Here is an 18,283-nt window from a genome sequence, read left to right on the forward strand (position 1 = left end):
CCTGCAGACTCTGCCTGATAGTTCCTCTGAAGCTCAGGACATTTGCTTTCGTCCCTTCTTAAACCGTCTGGCAAGGATTCACAAAATGATCGTGCGGAAGACAAAAAGGAACCGCACCCGAGAAAAGTTGAAACACCCCCCCTTGTTGTAGCCGAGGCTGAGACACTGTATCCTCACCTTTTGGCCCAAGTGTTGCTAAACCCTTAAACACATCTTGCTATTCAAATAATGCAAGTCAATGGTTTACATGGCTTTTTGTTATGAATCAGAATCAGAACCGTTTATTGTCAAGTACGTTACACATACAAGGAATTTGACTTGGTGAATGGTGCATAACAATAAACAATAAACACAGTACAATAATCAGGACATCATTTAAAAATAGAAACATATTCAAATTTACAAACTGTATGTATTCCTGCCTATACAATATAGACAATGCATTATGAACTTAGATCACCAGCGTTTGCTAAAACATTTTCTCAAAAGAAACATTTTACGAGTCAAGGAGAAAAAATGTAAATTCGTTTTTTTATATTAAACTGGGCCTAGTGACATGTATAAACATACCTTGTTATTGTGTTATTATTATTGTTATTTTTTATTTTAATCATGTGCAAGGTACAGTGAGTAGGGTGGCCGTGCCACTGCCATTTATAAACATACCTTGTATGATAATCATGCATACAAGCTATTCAAATTGACGTTTTTAATTTAAACATAAATGTGTAAACGAAAAATGAGTGATGGCCTATTAGTACTACTGCCATGCATAAACATACCTGTTATCTTGCATACAATACTGAACTATTAAAATAATGGACAGATTCATGTTTGGGTAAAAAAAAAAAGATAATTAAAAATAAATAAATAAATTGTCTAATAATCAATCAAAAATTTCACGACCCCCCCTGCAGTACCGCGGACCCCCTAGGGGTCGCGGACCCCCTGTTGAAGACCTCTGCACTATTAATTGTCATCTAAATGTAGATATAATCTGTGTGGAAATCTGAAGTAAAACAAAATACATTTGAATTGAATACCATCCAAATACAAATGTGCAATCTTTAATAACAAGACTCGTGAAAGAAATTGTAGAAATATAATCTTTATTTTCCATTGTTATGCAGGTTTTAGATGCATGAAAGTTTGCCACATGTACAGTAGGGATGTGCCTCATGGTCATTGACACCCATTGATGCCCATCTTCCTCCCCGTTGACATCCCCTCTTTTTACTACCCGGTTCTCAAAACAACCAGTGAAACAAGTCTAGATAGCAGAGTAGAACAATTTTATTTTGATGGAATTTAGTGAAGATTTAGTTGCAGGAATCAGTGATGCGCCTCATGCTCATGAACCTCATGCCGCTCATGCCCATGTCCCTGAAGCTCCTGTACTCTCCGGGCCTCATGTACATCATCTTGCCTCTGTAGTGGGGCTGCTCGTACATCAGCCAGTGGCCGTCCATCACGTTGCAGGACATGCAGTCGGACATGCGGTAGCGGTCCATGATGTTGTCGCAGTCCTCGTTCAGCTCGTGACTCTGGCCGCCGAAGTTCTCCCTCTCGTAGATCTTCATCTTGTAGGATCCTCTGTGCTGTAGAGGAAAACATTTAAAAAGATCATGCAAAGGAACGTTCAAAGACATCTGGAGGTTTTTCACAATCTACAGAATGAAAACCCTACTGTACCATGGGGATGGTACGGCAAGACCTGATGCAGTCCCTCATGCCCATCATGCTCATGTAGTCGGCGTACTCGCCCCTCCTCATGAAGTACTGGCTCCCCATGTAGTTGGGGCGGTCGTAGACCATGAAGCAGCCGCTCTCCACCCTGCAGGAGTGACACCTGCTCAGGTAGGAGGTCAGCTCAGGGCAGTCGCTGCTGGTCTCATACTGGCGACCCTGGAAGTTCCTGTCCTCGTAGAAGATGATCTGAAAACACAAACGATGCTTCGTCAGCACCGTGTTCAGGGCGCTCCGAGAGAGGCTTTTTAATGACTCTGCGATAATGAGTAGAGATTGAAGTGATTGTTTTGGAATGGAATGGATCTGTCCTAAATACCTACCTTGCCCATGGTCATGATTAATTTTTGGGTTGGTCCTCAGGACTGAGTTGTGGAGCGCTGTGTATTCCCGTCGGTGCTAACCGTTACTTTTATACGTGCTCAATGTGGGAAAAAAAAAGTATGTAGGGCTTCTATTGTGCAAAAGCCCCTGAGCCAGCAACATGCCATAGAAGCCTACTGAGCAGTCAGGATGCTAAAGGGTTGTTATCCAGCACTATACCACTCTACTGTACACATGCAGTATTGTCTGGCATATAAAGAGAAGCTTCCAACTCTATTATGTCACACATCTCTACATTTTACAGTGTACTCACCGTATTTTACTTTACCAAATGATTGGAAATATTTTCTCACAAATTCAATATCAATTGAATTAAATAAATCACATAATAAAAGCAAGATGAATGTTATATAATTATTCGGCTTATGATGATTTGACTTCAACAATCTTACATGGTGACATACAGTGGATATATTTAGTTATATATAATATGTTATATATATAAAAAACTTTTACTATGTTGCCTCACGTACAGCACTAACTAACCAGTTAAATGTTCCTTTTATAGTGTTATGATGTATCATAACAACACACAGGTTATAGTTAATAGAGACAGGGCTGTTATGGGTGTGATCATTAACTTTAAATGTGGCAGTTCAGACAACGGTTATGAAACATTTATACGATGGGTCATTTTGAAAATGAATACCTTTAGTACATGTATTGTTTGATAGACTGTGAGCTAAAATCTAGATATTTTACCAACTTTGAACCAGCTGTTGGCAGCTTATGTTAGTCTGACACATAGTAGAAGTGGAACAGCGCAGGACATATGACAATAAGATAAGATAAGATAATCCTTTATTACATCACATTAATCCTGTGTTACAGCAGCAACAACAGAGATGTCAGTACAAAAAAAACAAGATAGAATCATGTTTTGATTCCCAGAGAGGTAAATGTGAGTGTAGCAGCAGAAATAAGTACAGTTGAATAGAAAAAGTAAAAAAAAATGAAATAACAATTAGAAGTATATGAAATAAAAAAGACCATTTGTACACTCGCAATGCCACAAATTAACATCGTCACCTAACATGACCGTTGACCATTCATGTTATTAATAAAATAAAATAAAATGAGTGATCACCCTTTTTGTTATTATTGATTCAGATCCTCATATAAATGGACCTTATCCAATATACAAGATACAATAAAGATTATTAAAGGAACAAGAATCCTTTTTAATCAGGTACATTTCCTTCTTTAGACCAGCGTGACGGTAAACAATAATTAGCTTCATAAAGAACTCATTATTAAGAGCTGCACGGACTCAGTGGTGCATTCATAGACGCTTTTTTTTTAAATCAGTCAAAACGTATTTTTGTATGCACTGTTCAAAGTGTGCATTTATATAAAAATATAAAAAAGGCTCAGTATGGTTCATTCAACCTGTGTTTTTTCAGTTTGTTCATATTGTGTATAACTTCATCAACAGATTAAAAGGTTTTGTTCGTGTTGAAGGTTCCCTGTGGGGTGACGGTGAGACTCGATTCAAAGAGAAACTCCGGTGTCTCGTGATGTTTAGCGATGAATTGTGTTTGCTGAATTGCGTCTGATGAAAGTTTAAGTTGACCGGTCATAACAAGAAAAGCACAGGAGAACAAATGACATTACGAGTTCACATTTGTATGATTTTGTGTTGCAACAATGTTCACATGCCCGTGTGTAGGTTGAAACTAAAATTCCAAATTGTTAGAAGTTTATCTTTCACGTGATTTCAACTCTTTAAGACTAAATAGTGAAATGTAGTGGAACACCACTGGCCTTACTTCTTTTTGTTCTCTAATTTTTTTAAATAAACCATATTTCGTCACGTATCTATTGCAGTGATTTCAGGAAACATGTAGAACATCATGCATGAGTCGCACAGCTTCCACTTTCATCCTTTGAAATTCATTTTTAATGTCACGTGCATCATATATATGACATAACACATTCCATAGGTAGAAGAAGAAGTCTCTGGAGACCTGGCTGTGGGATACAGTTATTAGAATAGCAGCATTCACTCCAGCCCAAACTGTCCTGTGACGCACCAGAGCAGCAATTTTTTAATCAAAATTTTGAGCCCAAATTTCCTCCCTTAACTCAATAACAATAGTAATTCTGTGTTAATATTTAGTCGATTACAATTTCACGTCTGGAGCCCGTTTCGTTCTTTAACAGGAGTCCATGATGCGCCGCATGGATCCGATCCTCATGTCCATGGGACCCGTTCCCATGTCTCTCATGCTCCTGTACTCTCCGGGCCTCAGGTACAGCATCCTGCCTCTGTACTGGGGCTGCTCGTACATCAGCCAGTGGCCGTCCATCACGTTGGCGGACTGGCAGTCGGACATGCGGAGGCGATCCTGGATGGAGTCGCAGTCGTCCATCACCTCGTTCATCTGGCCTCTGAAGTTCTCCCTCTCGTAGATCCTCATCCTGAACTGGCCTCTGTGCTGTAAAATGACAAAAGACAAAAGATCACTTTGTGCTGTTTCGGAGAGTTGATTTCCATCTTCCACCTCATTGTTCGACACGGAGCTTCCTACCATGGGGATCATGCGGCTGGATCGGATGCAGTCGCTCATGGTCATTCCCATCAGGCGCTGGTTGTCGGGGTACTCTCCCCTCCTCGCCAGCATCTGGTGGCCCATGTAGTTTGGACGTTCGTAGACCATGAAGCAGCCGCTCTCCACCCTGCAGGAGTTGCAGCGGCTCAGATAAGACGTCAGCTCAGCGCAGTCGCTGCTGGTCTCATAGGAGCGACCCTGGAAGTTCTTGTCCTCGTAGAAGATGATCTGAAAGACAAACGGCACATTTTAAAACTATTTCAAACAGTCAAAATGATTCATCGACCCCGTGATACGTAAAAAAATGATCTCTTACTTTGCCCATTTTGGTGTTCAGTCCTTTCCCTGATCGCGCTGGTACTTTGCACAGCCGAACTCGGAGCCACTTTTATACCCGTCGTGATAGCTAAATGATCTATGGAGCCATTGTTTTGAATATCTTACTCAGCAGCGTAGCATACAGGGGCTATGATGTTTGTTAAATCGGTCTGTAAATGGTTATTATTCTAGACTCTATGCATCTGGTGCAGTGCCAACTCTGGGGGCTCTCCTATGGGGTACAGGTGACAGCAGGGACCCTATCAGCTGGGACTCTTTGTGCGTTGTTGGGTCTGTGGGGACAGTAGAGTAAAGTACAAACTTGAGTACTTCAATATTCTGCTACTTTAGACTTCTGCTCCACTACATTTCAGATGGAAATGGATACATTTGTATTAATGAAACAACAATAAGCGTGTGAATTAGTTTATTGGCTCCACTTCAACCAGATATAACAGTAAAATTCTGTATTTTCTCAGCAGCTGTAAAGCACCCTGTACCTCCGGTTTTATACAAATACAAGTAATACTTTTACTTTTAAAACGTCCTCATCATACTTTTGCTTAAGTCAAATTGACAAAGCAGGACTTTTATTGTGTTTTTACACTGTAGTATTATGCTTTCTGTTATTTAACGGTTATTTTAAAATGACACACCAGTGGAATATTGACTCACAAGTGTTAACACACACACACCTCTCTGTAGGATGCCGCATTTTATCCGACAACATTGAAGCTATTACTTTGAAGGAATCAGCACGTATTATGTATGTTTAAATCTATACTTAGTATCGGACATGATAGCGCGATGCAGTCCGAATGTGTGTGTTGTTTGCTGTACAGAGCGACGGTCATTGAATATTATTGATAAAATGTAGTATTATGGGTGACATCACCACAGGCAGAAAGAAAAGAAGAGACTCAAGTAACTAAAATCTGAGGTCCAATGTCGTAGCGACTCCTGCTCTTCTGTTTGGACGACTAGAGTTAGAATATTCCACATTGCGGATTCTATATCGTGACTTTTCAGAATGCTGTACGCATTATGAACAAATATTCTGCACATAATGAAGAATGAAAAATAAACAAGTCAATAAAAAAGGTACTGCACACTATTACACGCCAAACATGATGATTGTAGCAACAACATTGAGAAAGAAGTGAACGTCGAAGTGTATTCACAGATTATGAAAACCCCGTCTTAAAGGCGCAGTGCAGCCATTTACTCGTTTTAAAGGTGGAGGTCTCACAAGAAGCGGGTTATAAGAAAGGGTCCCACTCCTAATCACTCACTAATGAGGTGTTATAATCAGTGTATAACTGTTTTCACAGGCCGAGTGATAAACTGTAAATTGGTGGAGGTCCCCTTTAAGAGTGTTTTCTGTGTGTCTAGAAACAGAGCAGCGTGACTGCATAGTTCAGTACAGCACAGACAGCAGTTGCATGTACAGCGTGTGTGTGTGTGTGTGTGTGTGTGTGTGTGTGTGTGTGTGTGTGTGTGTGTACTTTTAAATGATTAAAAGACACATTTCATTTATAATATTTACATCAAATTGCATGGCGTGAAAACATGGATTTTTAATAGTGTCTGAAAATACAATATAAAAAGATTTATGATCATGAGTAAGAAGATTTTTGAAACAATGACAGCATGTACGGTGCTTTGTACAAAACCTCATAAAAACAATATGTATCTTTATGGTCTTTCCTGTATTTATATATCTGGCATGTTATTTAGCATTTCAGTGGTAATGCTGTCATAGAATGTGTGATTAAGCTGGATTAATATGATGCACAGGCCAGGTATGTAGATTTAACCCTCAAAACACACACAAGACAACTCGATGACGTTTGATTCCTCTCTCGTTTTATTCAACACATTTCTCTTTCTCCGCTTCAACAGGAATCCATTATACGCCTGACGGAGCTCAGCCTCATGCCGCTGAATCCCACGTCTCTCATGCTCCTGTACTCTCCGGGCCTCATGTACATCATCCTGCCTCTGTACTGGGGCTGCTCGTACATCAGCCAGTGGCCGTCCATCACGTTGCAGGACTGGCAGTCGTTCATGCGGTAGCGGTCCTGGATGTTGTCGCAGTCGTCCATCAGCTCGTGACTCTGGCCCTGGAAGTTCTCCCTCTCGTAGATCTTCATCCTGTAAGAGCCTCTGTGCTGTGGACGAGCACAAAGAGGAAGGACGGGGTCAGCGCTGGACTCCCAATGAATTTAGATTGCACTTATTTGACTATTTTGAATCAATGCGATGCTACTTAGACATTCAAAATGACTAGTTTATCTTCTTCAAAATCCTTCCGATACCTGAGGAATCAAACGGCAGGATCGGATGGAGTCGCTCATGCCAAAAGACACGTAGTCGGAGTACTCTCCCCTCCTCATGAAGTACTGGTTTCCCATGTAGTTGGGCCGGTCATAGACCATGAAGCAGCCGTTCTCCACCCTGCAGGAGTGACACCTGCTCAGGTAGGAGGTCATGTCGGAGCAGTCGCTCATGCACTCATAGGAGCGACCCTGGAAGTTCCTGTCCTCGTAGAAGACGATCTGTGGAAGAGAAAAACAGAACGAACTGATTTGGAATAGGAATATTTTACTTCAGTACGCTTAGATTCTTTCATGTCCTTCTCTATTATCTTCTCCCACTTGTTGACATTCCTCCTAAACGTGCTTGTTTTCAGGTCTACTCCCTACAAACCTTGCCCATGTTTGATGATCTGTGTTGGTGGGAATCTGTCCAACAACCTGTGGCTTTTATACCGGGCGGTTTTTATACTTCATACGCGTCGTAACCGGGTTTTTTTTGTCATTCAAATTATCTGGAAGCTGATGAATAAGCAGCTCTGCGTTCGCTGTTAATTTCATTTGTGCCGTCCTGATCCAGAACAAAGGGAGTGGGAAATGGGTGGAAGACACAAGGCAGGAGAGGGGGGGGGGGGGCGACAACAAGAACTGAGCTGCAGTTTATACGTTTCTCAGACTGGGGAAGATTAGAGTGACGAGAAAGAAACAACAAGGAGTTTGTCTGAATGGATTTGTCATGCTTCGTTTGAATGCGGCACCAGTTCAGACCGTGGAGGTCTTATGGAGGTCTTATGACACATTTCAAATGGCTATGAGTTTATTTTAAGGTCCCTTAATATTAACTCTTACCTGGATGCCAAGACATGAAATCGTTTCACCTCAGTGATATCTGCGTTTGTTTTTATTTGAATGCCAGTAGGACATACCATACACCATAGTGATTGAATACATCTAGCTCTACTGGTCTATACATGATATATTCAGAAGGACTCAGTATATAGAACAGGTTGGTGTGAGTAAGTTACTTTTAAATCACTTTTTTGACACCACAGGTGTTACTCATAAACGTGAACGATGGTTCTGATTCTGATCAGGTGTCCCAGTAAGCCGTGACAGTGTGACGGTGAGCCAACATGCGTCGTACCTAAAGCTGCTTATTTAGATCTTTCTTCAGATCTTAATATCCAGCTATCCCTGTGAATCCTTAAGTTATTTTTTTTTTTTTTGCAATGGGCGTCATTACTGCATAATGCAAAGACAAAAGGCTTAACAAGGTCATGGTTCAGTAAACCACAACATCCCAGGTTTAAATTCAGGACTTCTTCTCTCACTCTGAATCCTGTTGTCTTCTGCTGCGGCAGTAAAGAAAAATAAAACACCAGCTTCATTCAGCTCTTAAATAAAACCTTCTCCCTGCAGACGTTTGGACGTTTCCAACACAGATGTTTTAATATCAATACATGGCTGCAATCCTAACGAGGCCATCGTTAACGTTAATAGTTACTCCTGCTGCGAGTTAACCTTTGAGGAGACGGCGCTGCAGCTCCAGGTTAAACTCGTGTCACTGTTGGAGTGGAAAAGGGTGTTGGGTTTAATGAAATGGATATTTTTTTTCATTATCCAGAATTTTGCATGCAATGCTTAACTGACAATCAACTACTTATTTAACCAACTGGTCACAAGACGCTTAAGTAATGGAATAAAAAAGACGGTTTCACGGTTTACGTGAAAGACTGCATCGCCATCATGATGATATAATCTCATCCTGCAAGAAGGCGAAATGACAACAATCTACCAAATAATTTCCCATCCCATCAAAAAAAATAAGTCTTCTGATATTGACCAAATAACAATGAACGCCATGGAAACAATACACACTAGTGTCATTAAGGATGGCTGTCGGCCTTAATAAGTATTGATATGAGGCCATCACATGTGGACAAAGGGAAATCAAACTTGACCAAACCGTTTTGCTGATATGCAAATCAAGCTAATTTAGATGACAATAGCTTCCCCTCGTCTGCACATTCTGCATTTCGATATAAACCACAACGCAGCTGCAGCTGGGCGGCAGGCAAGCAATATCATCAACAATGGGGAAGGTAAGGAGCGAACGCTGTTTTCTAAAGGGTTTCAAGATCTTTCAGCTGTCTTTTGTCAAGTTTGTTGTCATGCTGGGATGATACTTTACCAGGATTGGTCCGTCTCCTTCCATCCAGATTGCATTCTTCGAGGATAAGAATTTCGAAGGCCGACGCCATGAGTGCAGCGCCGACTGTCCCGACCTGCGCTCCTACTTCGGCCGGTGCAACTCCATAAAGGTGGAGAGTGGCTGCTGGGTGCTGTACGAGCGTCCCAACTACACCGGCAACCAGTACGTCCTGAGCCCCGGGGAATACCCTGATCCCCAACAGTGGATGGGATTCAACGACAGCATCAAGTCATGTCGCTCTATCAAAAATGTAAGCTCAACAACCGGCGGATAACGAACAGGTTACAGCTTTGAAAGTCTTCGTTTAGTAGTGGTTGTCTTATCGTTTATGCATCTGATTTATTAAGCAGGGATAGATTTACCACATACAGCAGTAGACTGAGTAAAACACAACTCGAAAATGGGAAGTAGTTTACGTAAAATCAAGGACACAGCTTTGATTTTCAAACATTTGTGGGTTAATGTTTTGCAGGAGAGTTCCCAGCTGCAGTCAAATACCACAGAGTGCCCCAACCAAGCAGTAATCAGTCAAAGGCCAACAGAGAAAAAGGAGAGATAAAAGGCTCATGATTTGGCAGCAGGGTGCTTTCCACTTCAATTATTGAAGGGAACTAGGAAAACAGCCAAGAAACCCATTTTGTAGGTGTGAGCCAAGTAAATGAGGACGTAGAGATAGGTCAAATGATTGAGATACTGAACGCTAACGTGATTTCACCAACTCCTTCAAGGTATACGGAAAGTCCTGGAAGATCAGGTTCTACGAAAAGAAGGATTTCGGAGGTCTGGCGGCGGAGTGCGCGGAGGATTGCGCGTCGGTTTACGAGGCCTTCAAGTTCCAGGAAGTCCACTCCTCTGTGGTCATGGATGGCGCGTGGGTCCTCTACGAGCAGCCCAACTACCACGGACACCAGTACTTCCTGGAACGTGGCGAGTACCACAACTACACAGACTGGGGCGCCACCTCCCCCGCCGTGGGATCCTTCCGCAGGATCACAGAGTTCTAGAACAGCAGTGGCCACGCCCATGAAAGAGTTATGTGAATGCTAAAGACACCAAAGTTCTAGAATCCATAAGAAAAAAAAATCTAGCTCCAGAACATCGAGTTCTAGAAACCCTCACAAGATTCCAAAGCCCTAAACCAAAATTCCAAATACTTCCAGAGGTCCAGAGTCCTAACTCCACTGAAGTTCTGGAATTTTGAGTTAGCTCGAGAACCCTCGTGAACTTTAGAGTTCCAGAAGATTCCGGAACTCTTCAGTCTCCCTCCTGCAGCTTCCATTTGAACATCTGTGCTTCTCCCCAGAACCCTGAGTCAAATTAATAAAAGTATCTATTACCCTAAACGGTGACGTCTGTGTTCTTTCGTGTTAAGTTACTTCTATGTGTCCACCAGATTTGTTCAACACAGTCTACACCCCAAGACAGATCGGTGTCAGATCATACTGAACATCATACTGTGCAGTAAGAACACTGTGCAAGACAAATGATTCATTCATTTACAAAACATTACATATCAACATATTGCCTGTGAGCCACAAACATTTCTGCACGGTCCTGATTCAGGATGTACTTCATAATGTCATAACTCAGGTCAGGAACATGTTTCACGTTATTATTCATCCACAACACAAACGTGTAGTACGTCTTATATCTGTATTAGTTAAACATATTGTTGGAAATGTAACACACAATATAATACAAAAGACCTATAATCTATAATTTGATCATGGTTTACTTGCTTATTATATGTAATTTGACTATTTTAACTCTTCACTTTAATTCTTAAGGAATAAAATATTATTGCCATATTTTTAGTCGCCCGCACAACCAACGATTTTGAAATTTTAAACTGAAATGTTTCTTAACCCTAGATAGTGTTTATTGTGTTCATGTAAATGCTCATCTACTACAGTATATCAATAGCAGAAATTGATAGTTTCAGATGTACGCTTAATCAATCATGCTGTCAAAATACAACTATCATATCTGTATACAACCCCAAACCCATGCAAAATACATTTTCAAATAAAATAGTCCAAAACACAAGTTCTGACACAAGCACATGCTACACCACACAAAAACAAACATGTCTGCAGTATTTTGGGTTCTTTTGTTTACTTCTTCTAGAAAACATTTATTTTTATAATACGTTCAATAAAACCTGATCTAATTAGTTTATGTTACCCCTGCAGTTTAATATCATTATGTTAATGAAATGTGGAATTATTCCTCATAATTCTATGACGTCTGAGTAATAAAGTTGCATATTTTGACCAGATAATGATATATTAAAAATAGGATAATGATGATAGACTTTATTTGTATGGCGCCTCATAGTTTACATTAAAGCTTTAAAAAGCATTTATTGCAGCGTTTGGACTGAGCAGAGACCGAGGTTCAGATACTTGGCACTGCTAAACAACCATTGTGTGTGGAAAGGCAATTCAGTGAGTAAGAACAATGGGCAGACTCTAGATGAATATTTGGATTGTAATAACTGGTACATGCGCTGCTAACCATGCATTACAGTATTGTCCCTGCCGTGTATAAAGAGTACTGCCGTTTGTGATAGCATGTGGCGTTTTTAAGAGCTACAGATGGCGAATGTGAGGACAGCGATGTAAACGTGTGGTTCTAGTTGCAGGAGCTAGTAACACAGTCAGTGAGGAAACACGTTTGAACCCAGATGCAGTCTATAATCCCGTCTGTTCTTTCCAGATCGTGTTCTACGAGGACCGGGACTTCCGGGGGAAGTCCTACGACTGCAAAGGGGACTCGGCTGACCTGCAGGGCTTCATCCACCGATGCAACTCGGTCAAGGTAGAGGGTGGCTGGTGGGTTCTGTACGAGCGCAACAACTACACCGGCTACCAGTATGTCGTCGGTCCTGGGGAGTACAATGACTACCGCCGCTGGATGGGCTTCAATGACTGTGTCAGATCCTGCAGGATCATCAGGAACGTAAGTGACATAAAACTAAAGAACATCTAAACACACTTTTTCTTCCTCGTGAATCATTTCCTTTGACCGCTTTCGGTTCCAGGCCAAAGGGGCGTACAAGCTGAGGCTGTTCGACCGGCCGCACTTCGTCGGTCAGTCGTTGGAGGTGACGGAAAACACAAAGTACCTCCAGGAGAAATGGCTCGGACAGGAAGTCCAGTCCTGCAAGGTCCTGGAGGGCTCCTGGATCTTCTTTGAACATCCCAACTTCTGCGGTCGCCAGTACCTGCTGGAGAAAGGGGAGTACTGGCACCACTCGCAGTGGGGAGCTCTGAAATCCACCGTGGGCTCCGTCAGAATAATCTTGGAGCTGTAAATGAAACCAGTCGAAGTATCTTGTCATGTGATGCTATGCATTGCAATAAATCTATTTGACCCTTATGTTTGTTTGTGTTTGTGCAAAGTTAAATTCAAATCTTCTCTTATCCAGAAAAAATCGAATTATGATAAAACAATGAATTATCAATGAGGAGAATTTAAATCTAGTTGGCAGTTTGTTAGGTACAACTAAGCTAAAATAATGCACTCTTATATGACTGAATATAAAATAATAAAACACATTCAAATCCAGATCAGTTTATTGTGTACTGTTTAAACGGGGTGTTGAGTCGGCTTTATGGGCATTTTAGAGAATGTAGTTTGTGATGCTGTGGAACTGAATCACGTTAAATATTGAAGATTAACGTCTGTAACATTTATGGTCTCAAATGATAGAACTAACTAGCTTTAAGTAGAAACAAAAGGTCCGTTATGCTTTTGAACAATTGCCCTTCCAGGGAGAAAATGAGGTTGTAATGAATTGAACGCGATCACATCTCGCCTACAACACATCAATACACAAAGACACTACTGGTTTTGGTTTAATATTACAATTATAAGTGTAACAAATCTTCAGAAAGCTAAAGGATTCCTGCCACAGCGAGAGCAATGAAGAGATGAATAGAATATACTACTTGTTTATAGGGCTGCAACAAATTAATATTTTTTTATTATTGACAAATCTGTCAATTATTCGTTTGGATATCAAATGTCATGATGTGCTTGAGAAAATACATTTCTCAAAATAGTTGTCGATTCATTTTTTTTGTGTGGATTAACCAATCATTTTTAGAGATGAATCACACTTTTTGACGACCGATACAAACACAGAACGACGATCCACCAGAGACTCTACCGCATCATCCTCAGCATCAGCTGCAGAAGAGACTTCATCTAACTGGATCAATACATCGTTTTTGTGGAATCGGGCATTTAGGCGATCTAGAGGTCGGCGTCTGCAATAGTGAGCAAACAATAAAGCAGAGCATCTTTAAAACAATCGCAGCTTCAGTCATTGTGCGCAGATGAAAGCTGCAGGCAATTAAAACGACAATGACGGCTCCGGCAGTGAATTCAATACGTAACCCTCAACAAGGCCTGTGAGGCCCAAACAGACCAGATGAAGCCTGTGTAACATAATGTGTGACTAACAGAATCACTTTTTTAGAGTAAATGTGTTCATGTCCATTGTTTATGAGATCCTTTGCAGTGGCATAAAAATAGCAGCTGTTTGGGAATTGCCATAATAAACAACTCAGTTCTGTAAACATGTATGAGACACGATACAAACATTCACATGCTGAGAGAGAAGTTCAGCTGAGACCCATTTTAACTAGAAGTTCAGTTGTGTTCAATTCAAACAAAGAGCTTGAATGAAGGCAGACAAAAAAGGGCTCTTTGTTGGTGAGTACAAATACGATGAAAGAATTCTTTTAAGGAAATTACTGAACATGTTGTTTCTGCACTGTTACCTCACTTAAAAATGATTTATTTAATTTTATTGACGGATGATCTGAACTGTAAGCTTGTGACTGGTTGGTTGGTTGGTTGGTTGGTTGGTTGGTTCTACTGATGTACTGCCTACTTGATACAACCGTTAATGAACCGTCTTTAGTTACAGTGTGTACTGATTCCATATTTGTCTTGAGAGCATTGAAGGCAGCATCTGATACAACCACAAATATTTTAGAATGTTATATAATATATATATATATATATATATATATATATATATATATATAATATTTTAAGTTTTTTCTAAAGATAATACTCATAATAACATTGAAGTGATTATTATCAAGTGCTACCGATCCTTCTTGTTTCGTAAAGTAACAAATATAACGTGACACAAACAACAAAACATATGAATAGAGTAATAGGAAATAAAAAAATACTTTCAAAATAAATGTAAGATGTGCTTCTGCACTCGAGGTTTATTCTCTCGCACACATGCTAGTGATTACGATCAAGAGTCCTTCATAAGTCATGCTAACCACATACTAAACTAATCAGAATGCGCATTTGAGTGTTGATCACGGTGGCGTCGCTCCCGAGGCGCACGTGCAGTCTTCACGCCACCGAGCGGGTTGCCGCCGCGGTGCGGCCCCGAGCCTCAGCGCAGACGGTCCTGTGACTCTCAGCTGATGCGGGAGGGGAGGTCACAGAGCTCAGCTAAACCTGCGGACAAAGAGGTGCCGCTTGCTGATGACTCAGTGGGATTTGCCAGTAAGAGCCTGGAGCTTGCCAGCTGCTGTTAGTGCTGACAGCTCGGCTCACTGGAACAACGCCGTGACCCCCGACGGCACAAAGGGAGTCCAGCCGGCATGCCCCCCCCCCCACCCCACTCGCCCCCCAGCTGCAGTTATTCACCCCTAAAGCCTCTTTGTTTACTGCAACCCATGATGCTTTTAGTGGGTGACAGGGGAGAGCGAGGCGGACTCACGTCACAGTGTGTGCACCCTCTTGTGGATGATGTTTGGAGCTGCAGACCAGATAGTTCCGTGTACTTTTTGGAGCCTTTAGTTTCAGTTATATATATATATATATATATATGAAGAACTTGACTGGCCTCCATGATGAACTGGGGGACACCGACTGTGAGCCAGACCTGGTCCCCCAACATCAGTGCTGGAACTCATGAAAGCTTGCAGCTACTCGTCCATCAGTCTGCAGCTCAAGCATCCGAGTGAAGTAACACTGAGCTACATACTTTAGAGCGTTCCTGTTGGATGCAGGGTCATCTTTAAAGAGGATTAAGGAACAAATACGTTTGGACGTGAGGAGGAGAAGAACGTCGATATTGATGAAGCCGAGGAATCGATAAGTCATTTAGTCACAGGATGCTCTAGGATCAGAGGATAAACATATTGGAATATTGACGTGCTGAAGACATGCACTGCTTTTCAATATCAATATGCAGTTTAGTTTTTCCTACCATCTTAAGATATAGATTGGGGTCTTTGCATCTGTCTTAAGGTCGTCTAATTATTGATCTCATGTGATCTCCGGCTGTCTTCATCGATTTATTTATTCATCGATTTATGGCTGCAGGATTTAGCTCATATGTAGTCTTCCAATACATAGCATCACCTCTATCCTGCAGATGTTTTATGATTCTTTGCAAGTTGCATGAACAAAATCCTCCGTCAACACGTTACAGAGTCCTCATAAGCCCCCCCCCCCCCCCCCCCTTCGAGCCCCACGTTTCCTCCAGCTCGGCTATTTATAACTTCGTCTCAGCAGCTGAAAAGGAACTAAGTTAATCCCGGGAAAAGAATTCCGTTTCTTGGCTGCGAGAGTTACCTTGTATGGCAAGAAGGGGGAGAGATGGGAGCAGAGAGACTGACTTACTCTAATGCAGGAAGGGGAGAGAGAGAGAGAGCGAGTGGGGAGGAGAGATAGGGACATAACACAGAGGGTCAAATACATTAAACAAAATCTACGGCAGGGATATAAATAGCAGAGAGAAAGCAGATGAAGCTGGGGAAGCGTCTGCAGCGCTGTCCTTCATGACAGGTTTCTTACGGGAGTGTTATCCACCGTGACGCACACATTCCCTGGAAATGTCTCCCAGCAAAACGGATTTTTGAAAAAATATCCGTTTATTGGTATCTATGTTTATTATTGTTATTCTAATACGACGATTGCTGATGCGGCGCAGACAGCTGATGAGAGGCTGCGATGTTTGAAGTTTCACCTGAAGCTGATTTGGGATGAGAGCAATGCTCTTCGATCATCACTATTATCACAAACAGATTAGAGGCTCGTCTCAGACTGTAGCCGGTGTTTAAAGTCTCTTTCTCACAAATAGAACTTCCATTGTCATTCCGAGGAAGTCAGTTACAAGAATAGCTGTTGACTGGTTTGGTTTGGCTCTTTACTCCGAGACAATGACGTTCACGTACCGTATATACATACCATTTATCTTTACCAAGTGACACAGAAGTGGACCAGAAGCTGGAGTGCATGCAGCTGAACCAGCCTGATCAGGTCCAGGAGGCTGAGCCTCTCATGCAGAGAGAGATAACTGCTGAGATGAATCTGCTTTCGGCCTCTTGTCACCCTCTTGTCCTCCGAGGAGACCCACTGCAGAGAGCTCAGTGTTCCTGTGATGAGGTCGTGTTCCTGTGATGTGGCTCCCTGCCTACCACACCCTCATTTGGCAAATACTCTCACTGCCTCCATCACACACCTGACACTCAAACGCACACCTGACACTCAAACACACACACACACACACACACACACACACACACACACATTTGGACCTGCTGGGACGTTAATTTGGACCTGAGGATGATGCAGGGAAAGCATCCCATCGTGCTGGAACCAAAAAAAACGAGATGTTATGACGAGTTCTTTCCTTCTGTGCATCATTTCCTCCTTATTATCTATCGCTTCTTATTCTCATTGGAAGCTATCAATAGAAGGACAGTGGACGGCAGGAATTGGCAGTTATTAAATATCACACATTATTTTTTACGACGCTAATAATCTCTTGATTTTGTTTACTTCAAATCAGAGAAATAATTACAATATAATTACAATAATACACACCTAGTTTACAGATACCGGTGCACATTCATTTTATCCATGCGTTTTAATATTTTTGGTAATATTTAATAATTTTATAGAATAATGTTACTAATATTATACTGGCAATAATGATTCTTAATAATTTCCTGTTTTCAAAATAAAGGTAAAGCTACTCCGAAGACGAGAAACAAACAACAACCCATGGAGTAGATTATTTTAATGACTTGACTCAACAGCAACAGCAACAACGAGGCTTTTTGAGTACGGTTCATGTTCTGCCGTGTGTTTGATGTTCCGTTAAGATTCACAAACGACCGACACGTTTGACCGGAAGCCACAAGGTGGCAGGATTGTAACGCGGAGTCTCAAACTAGGGTATGGCTCAGTTTATACAACCGAATAACCTCTGTGAGCTGATTGAAGTGCACCACCGAAGGAACGGCGTCATTTATTAACAGCAGCTGTTAGTGTGTTTTAATCTCCTGATATTGTAAAAAAAAAAAAAAAAAAAGAGAAGAAATTGACGTAAGAATATATATATTTTTGTCTGTTTTGTTTGAATGAATTCCATCGCAGATAAGCAACTTAAAGGTGATTATTCTGTTAAATAAAAACCCCAGAGAGAGATCAGAGGAAGGAGCCACAGTAGTGTGAAGCAGGTTCAGTAGAAACAGGAGGTTCAGCCTCAGCAGTCAATACATGATTCACACCACTTTCAGCACATTCACAGTGAATATGGATCCCTGCAGTCACCCATTTCAGTATTCATTCAGCTCCCGTCCGTGCACACACACACACACACACACACACACACACACACACACACACACACACACACACACACACACACACACACCTTTGTGCTGAAGGTTTATACCAGGGAGCCCGGCGCGTGTGTGTGT

The 18,283-nt window shown here is 41.6% G+C and overlaps 5 protein-coding genes across 6 annotated transcripts; 2 read left to right on the plus strand and 3 right to left on the minus strand.

The window, feature by feature from the left end:
• Positions 1–1,319: 1,319 nt before the first annotated feature.
• LOC137890016 (gamma-crystallin M3-like) lies at positions 1,320–2,084 on the minus strand. The gene is made up of 3 exons (XM_068734093.1): positions 2,070–2,084; positions 1,693–1,935; positions 1,320–1,598 (listed from the first exon to the last, which is right to left on the minus strand). Exons 1-3 carry the CDS (start codon positions 2,082–2,084, stop codon positions 1,320–1,322), a joined length of 537 nt encoding a protein of 178 aa, XP_068590194.1.
• Positions 2,085–4,286: 2,202 nt separating this feature from the next.
• Positions 4,287–5,016, minus strand: LOC137890018 (gamma-crystallin M3-like). The gene is made up of 3 exons (XM_068734095.1): positions 4,999–5,016; positions 4,662–4,910; positions 4,287–4,568 (listed from the first exon to the last, which is right to left on the minus strand). Exons 1-3 carry the CDS (start codon positions 5,005–5,007, stop codon positions 4,287–4,289), a joined length of 540 nt encoding a protein of 179 aa, XP_068590196.1. The 5' UTR covers positions 5,008–5,016.
• A 1,879-nt stretch (positions 5,017–6,895) lies between these two features.
• Positions 6,896–7,546, minus strand: LOC137890017 (gamma-crystallin M3-like). Its single transcript, XM_068734094.1, has 2 exons — positions 7,319–7,546; positions 6,896–7,171 (listed from the first exon to the last, which is right to left on the minus strand). The coding sequence occupies exons 1-2, from the start codon at positions 7,508–7,510 to the stop codon at positions 6,896–6,898; spliced, it is 468 nt and encodes a 155-aa protein (XP_068590195.1). The 5' UTR covers positions 7,511–7,546.
• Positions 7,547–9,408: 1,862 nt separating this feature from the next.
• On the plus strand, positions 9,409–10,531 carry LOC137890049 (gamma-crystallin M2-like). Of its 2 annotated transcripts, none has more exons than XM_068734142.1 (3): positions 9,409–9,417; positions 9,535–9,777; positions 10,256–10,531. In XM_068734142.1, the coding sequence occupies exons 1-3, from the start codon at positions 9,409–9,411 to the stop codon at positions 10,529–10,531; spliced, it is 528 nt and encodes a 175-aa protein (XP_068590243.1). The 2 variants fall into 2 exon arrangements, with proteins under 2 accessions (XP_068590243.1, XP_068590244.1); XM_068734143.1 differs by having other exon boundaries at positions 10,268–10,531.
• Positions 10,532–12,045: 1,514 nt separating this feature from the next.
• On the plus strand, positions 12,046–12,843 carry LOC137890035 (gamma-crystallin S-1-like). Its single transcript, XM_068734122.1, has 3 exons — positions 12,046–12,088; positions 12,172–12,488; positions 12,571–12,843. Exons 1-3 carry the CDS (start codon positions 12,046–12,048, stop codon positions 12,841–12,843), a joined length of 633 nt encoding a protein of 210 aa, XP_068590223.1.
• The last annotated feature ends 5,440 nt before the right edge of the window (positions 12,844–18,283 follow it).

Source organism: Cebidichthys violaceus, unplaced genomic scaffold, assembly GCF_023349555.1.
Source record: "Cebidichthys violaceus isolate CVI_PGR_0920_01 unplaced genomic scaffold, fCebVio1.0.p SCAF_61, whole genome shotgun sequence".
NCBI classification, from domain to species: Eukaryota; Metazoa; Chordata; class Actinopteri; order Perciformes; family Stichaeidae; genus Cebidichthys; species Cebidichthys violaceus.

Bases quoted from the DNA above. Each gene is read 5' to 3' on its own strand.
- LOC137890016 (XM_068734093.1), bottom strand. The intron at 1,599-1,692 runs GTACAGTAGGGT...TTTCCTCTACAG, and splicing joins CTTGCCGTACCATCCCCATG to CACAGAGGATCCTACAAGAT.
- LOC137890018 (XM_068734095.1), bottom strand. The intron at 4,569-4,661 runs GTAGGAAGCTCC...GTCATTTTACAG, and splicing joins CCAGCCGCATGATCCCCATG to CACAGAGGCCAGTTCAGGAT.
- LOC137890017 (XM_068734094.1), bottom strand. From the start codon at position 7,510: ATGAGCGACTGCTCCGACATGACCTCCTACCTGAGCAGGTGTCACTCC. The intron at 7,172-7,318 runs GTATCGGAAGGA...GCTCGTCCACAG, and splicing joins CCTGCCGTTTGATTCCTCAG to CACAGAGGCTCTTACAGGAT.
- LOC137890049 (XM_068734142.1), top strand. The intron at 9,778-10,255 runs GTAAGCTCAACA...AACTCCTTCAAG, and splicing joins CATGTCGCTCTATCAAAAAT to GTATACGGAAAGTCCTGGAA.
- LOC137890035 (XM_068734122.1), top strand. From the start codon at position 12,046: ATGCATTACAGTATTGTCCCTGCCGTGTATAAAGAGTACTGCC. The intron at 12,089-12,171 runs GTTTGTGATAGC...TTCTAGTTGCAG, and splicing joins CGTGTATAAAGAGTACTGCC to GAGCTAGTAACACAGTCAGT. The intron at 12,489-12,570 runs GTAAGTGACATA...TTTCGGTTCCAG, and splicing joins CCTGCAGGATCATCAGGAAC to GCCAAAGGGGCGTACAAGCT.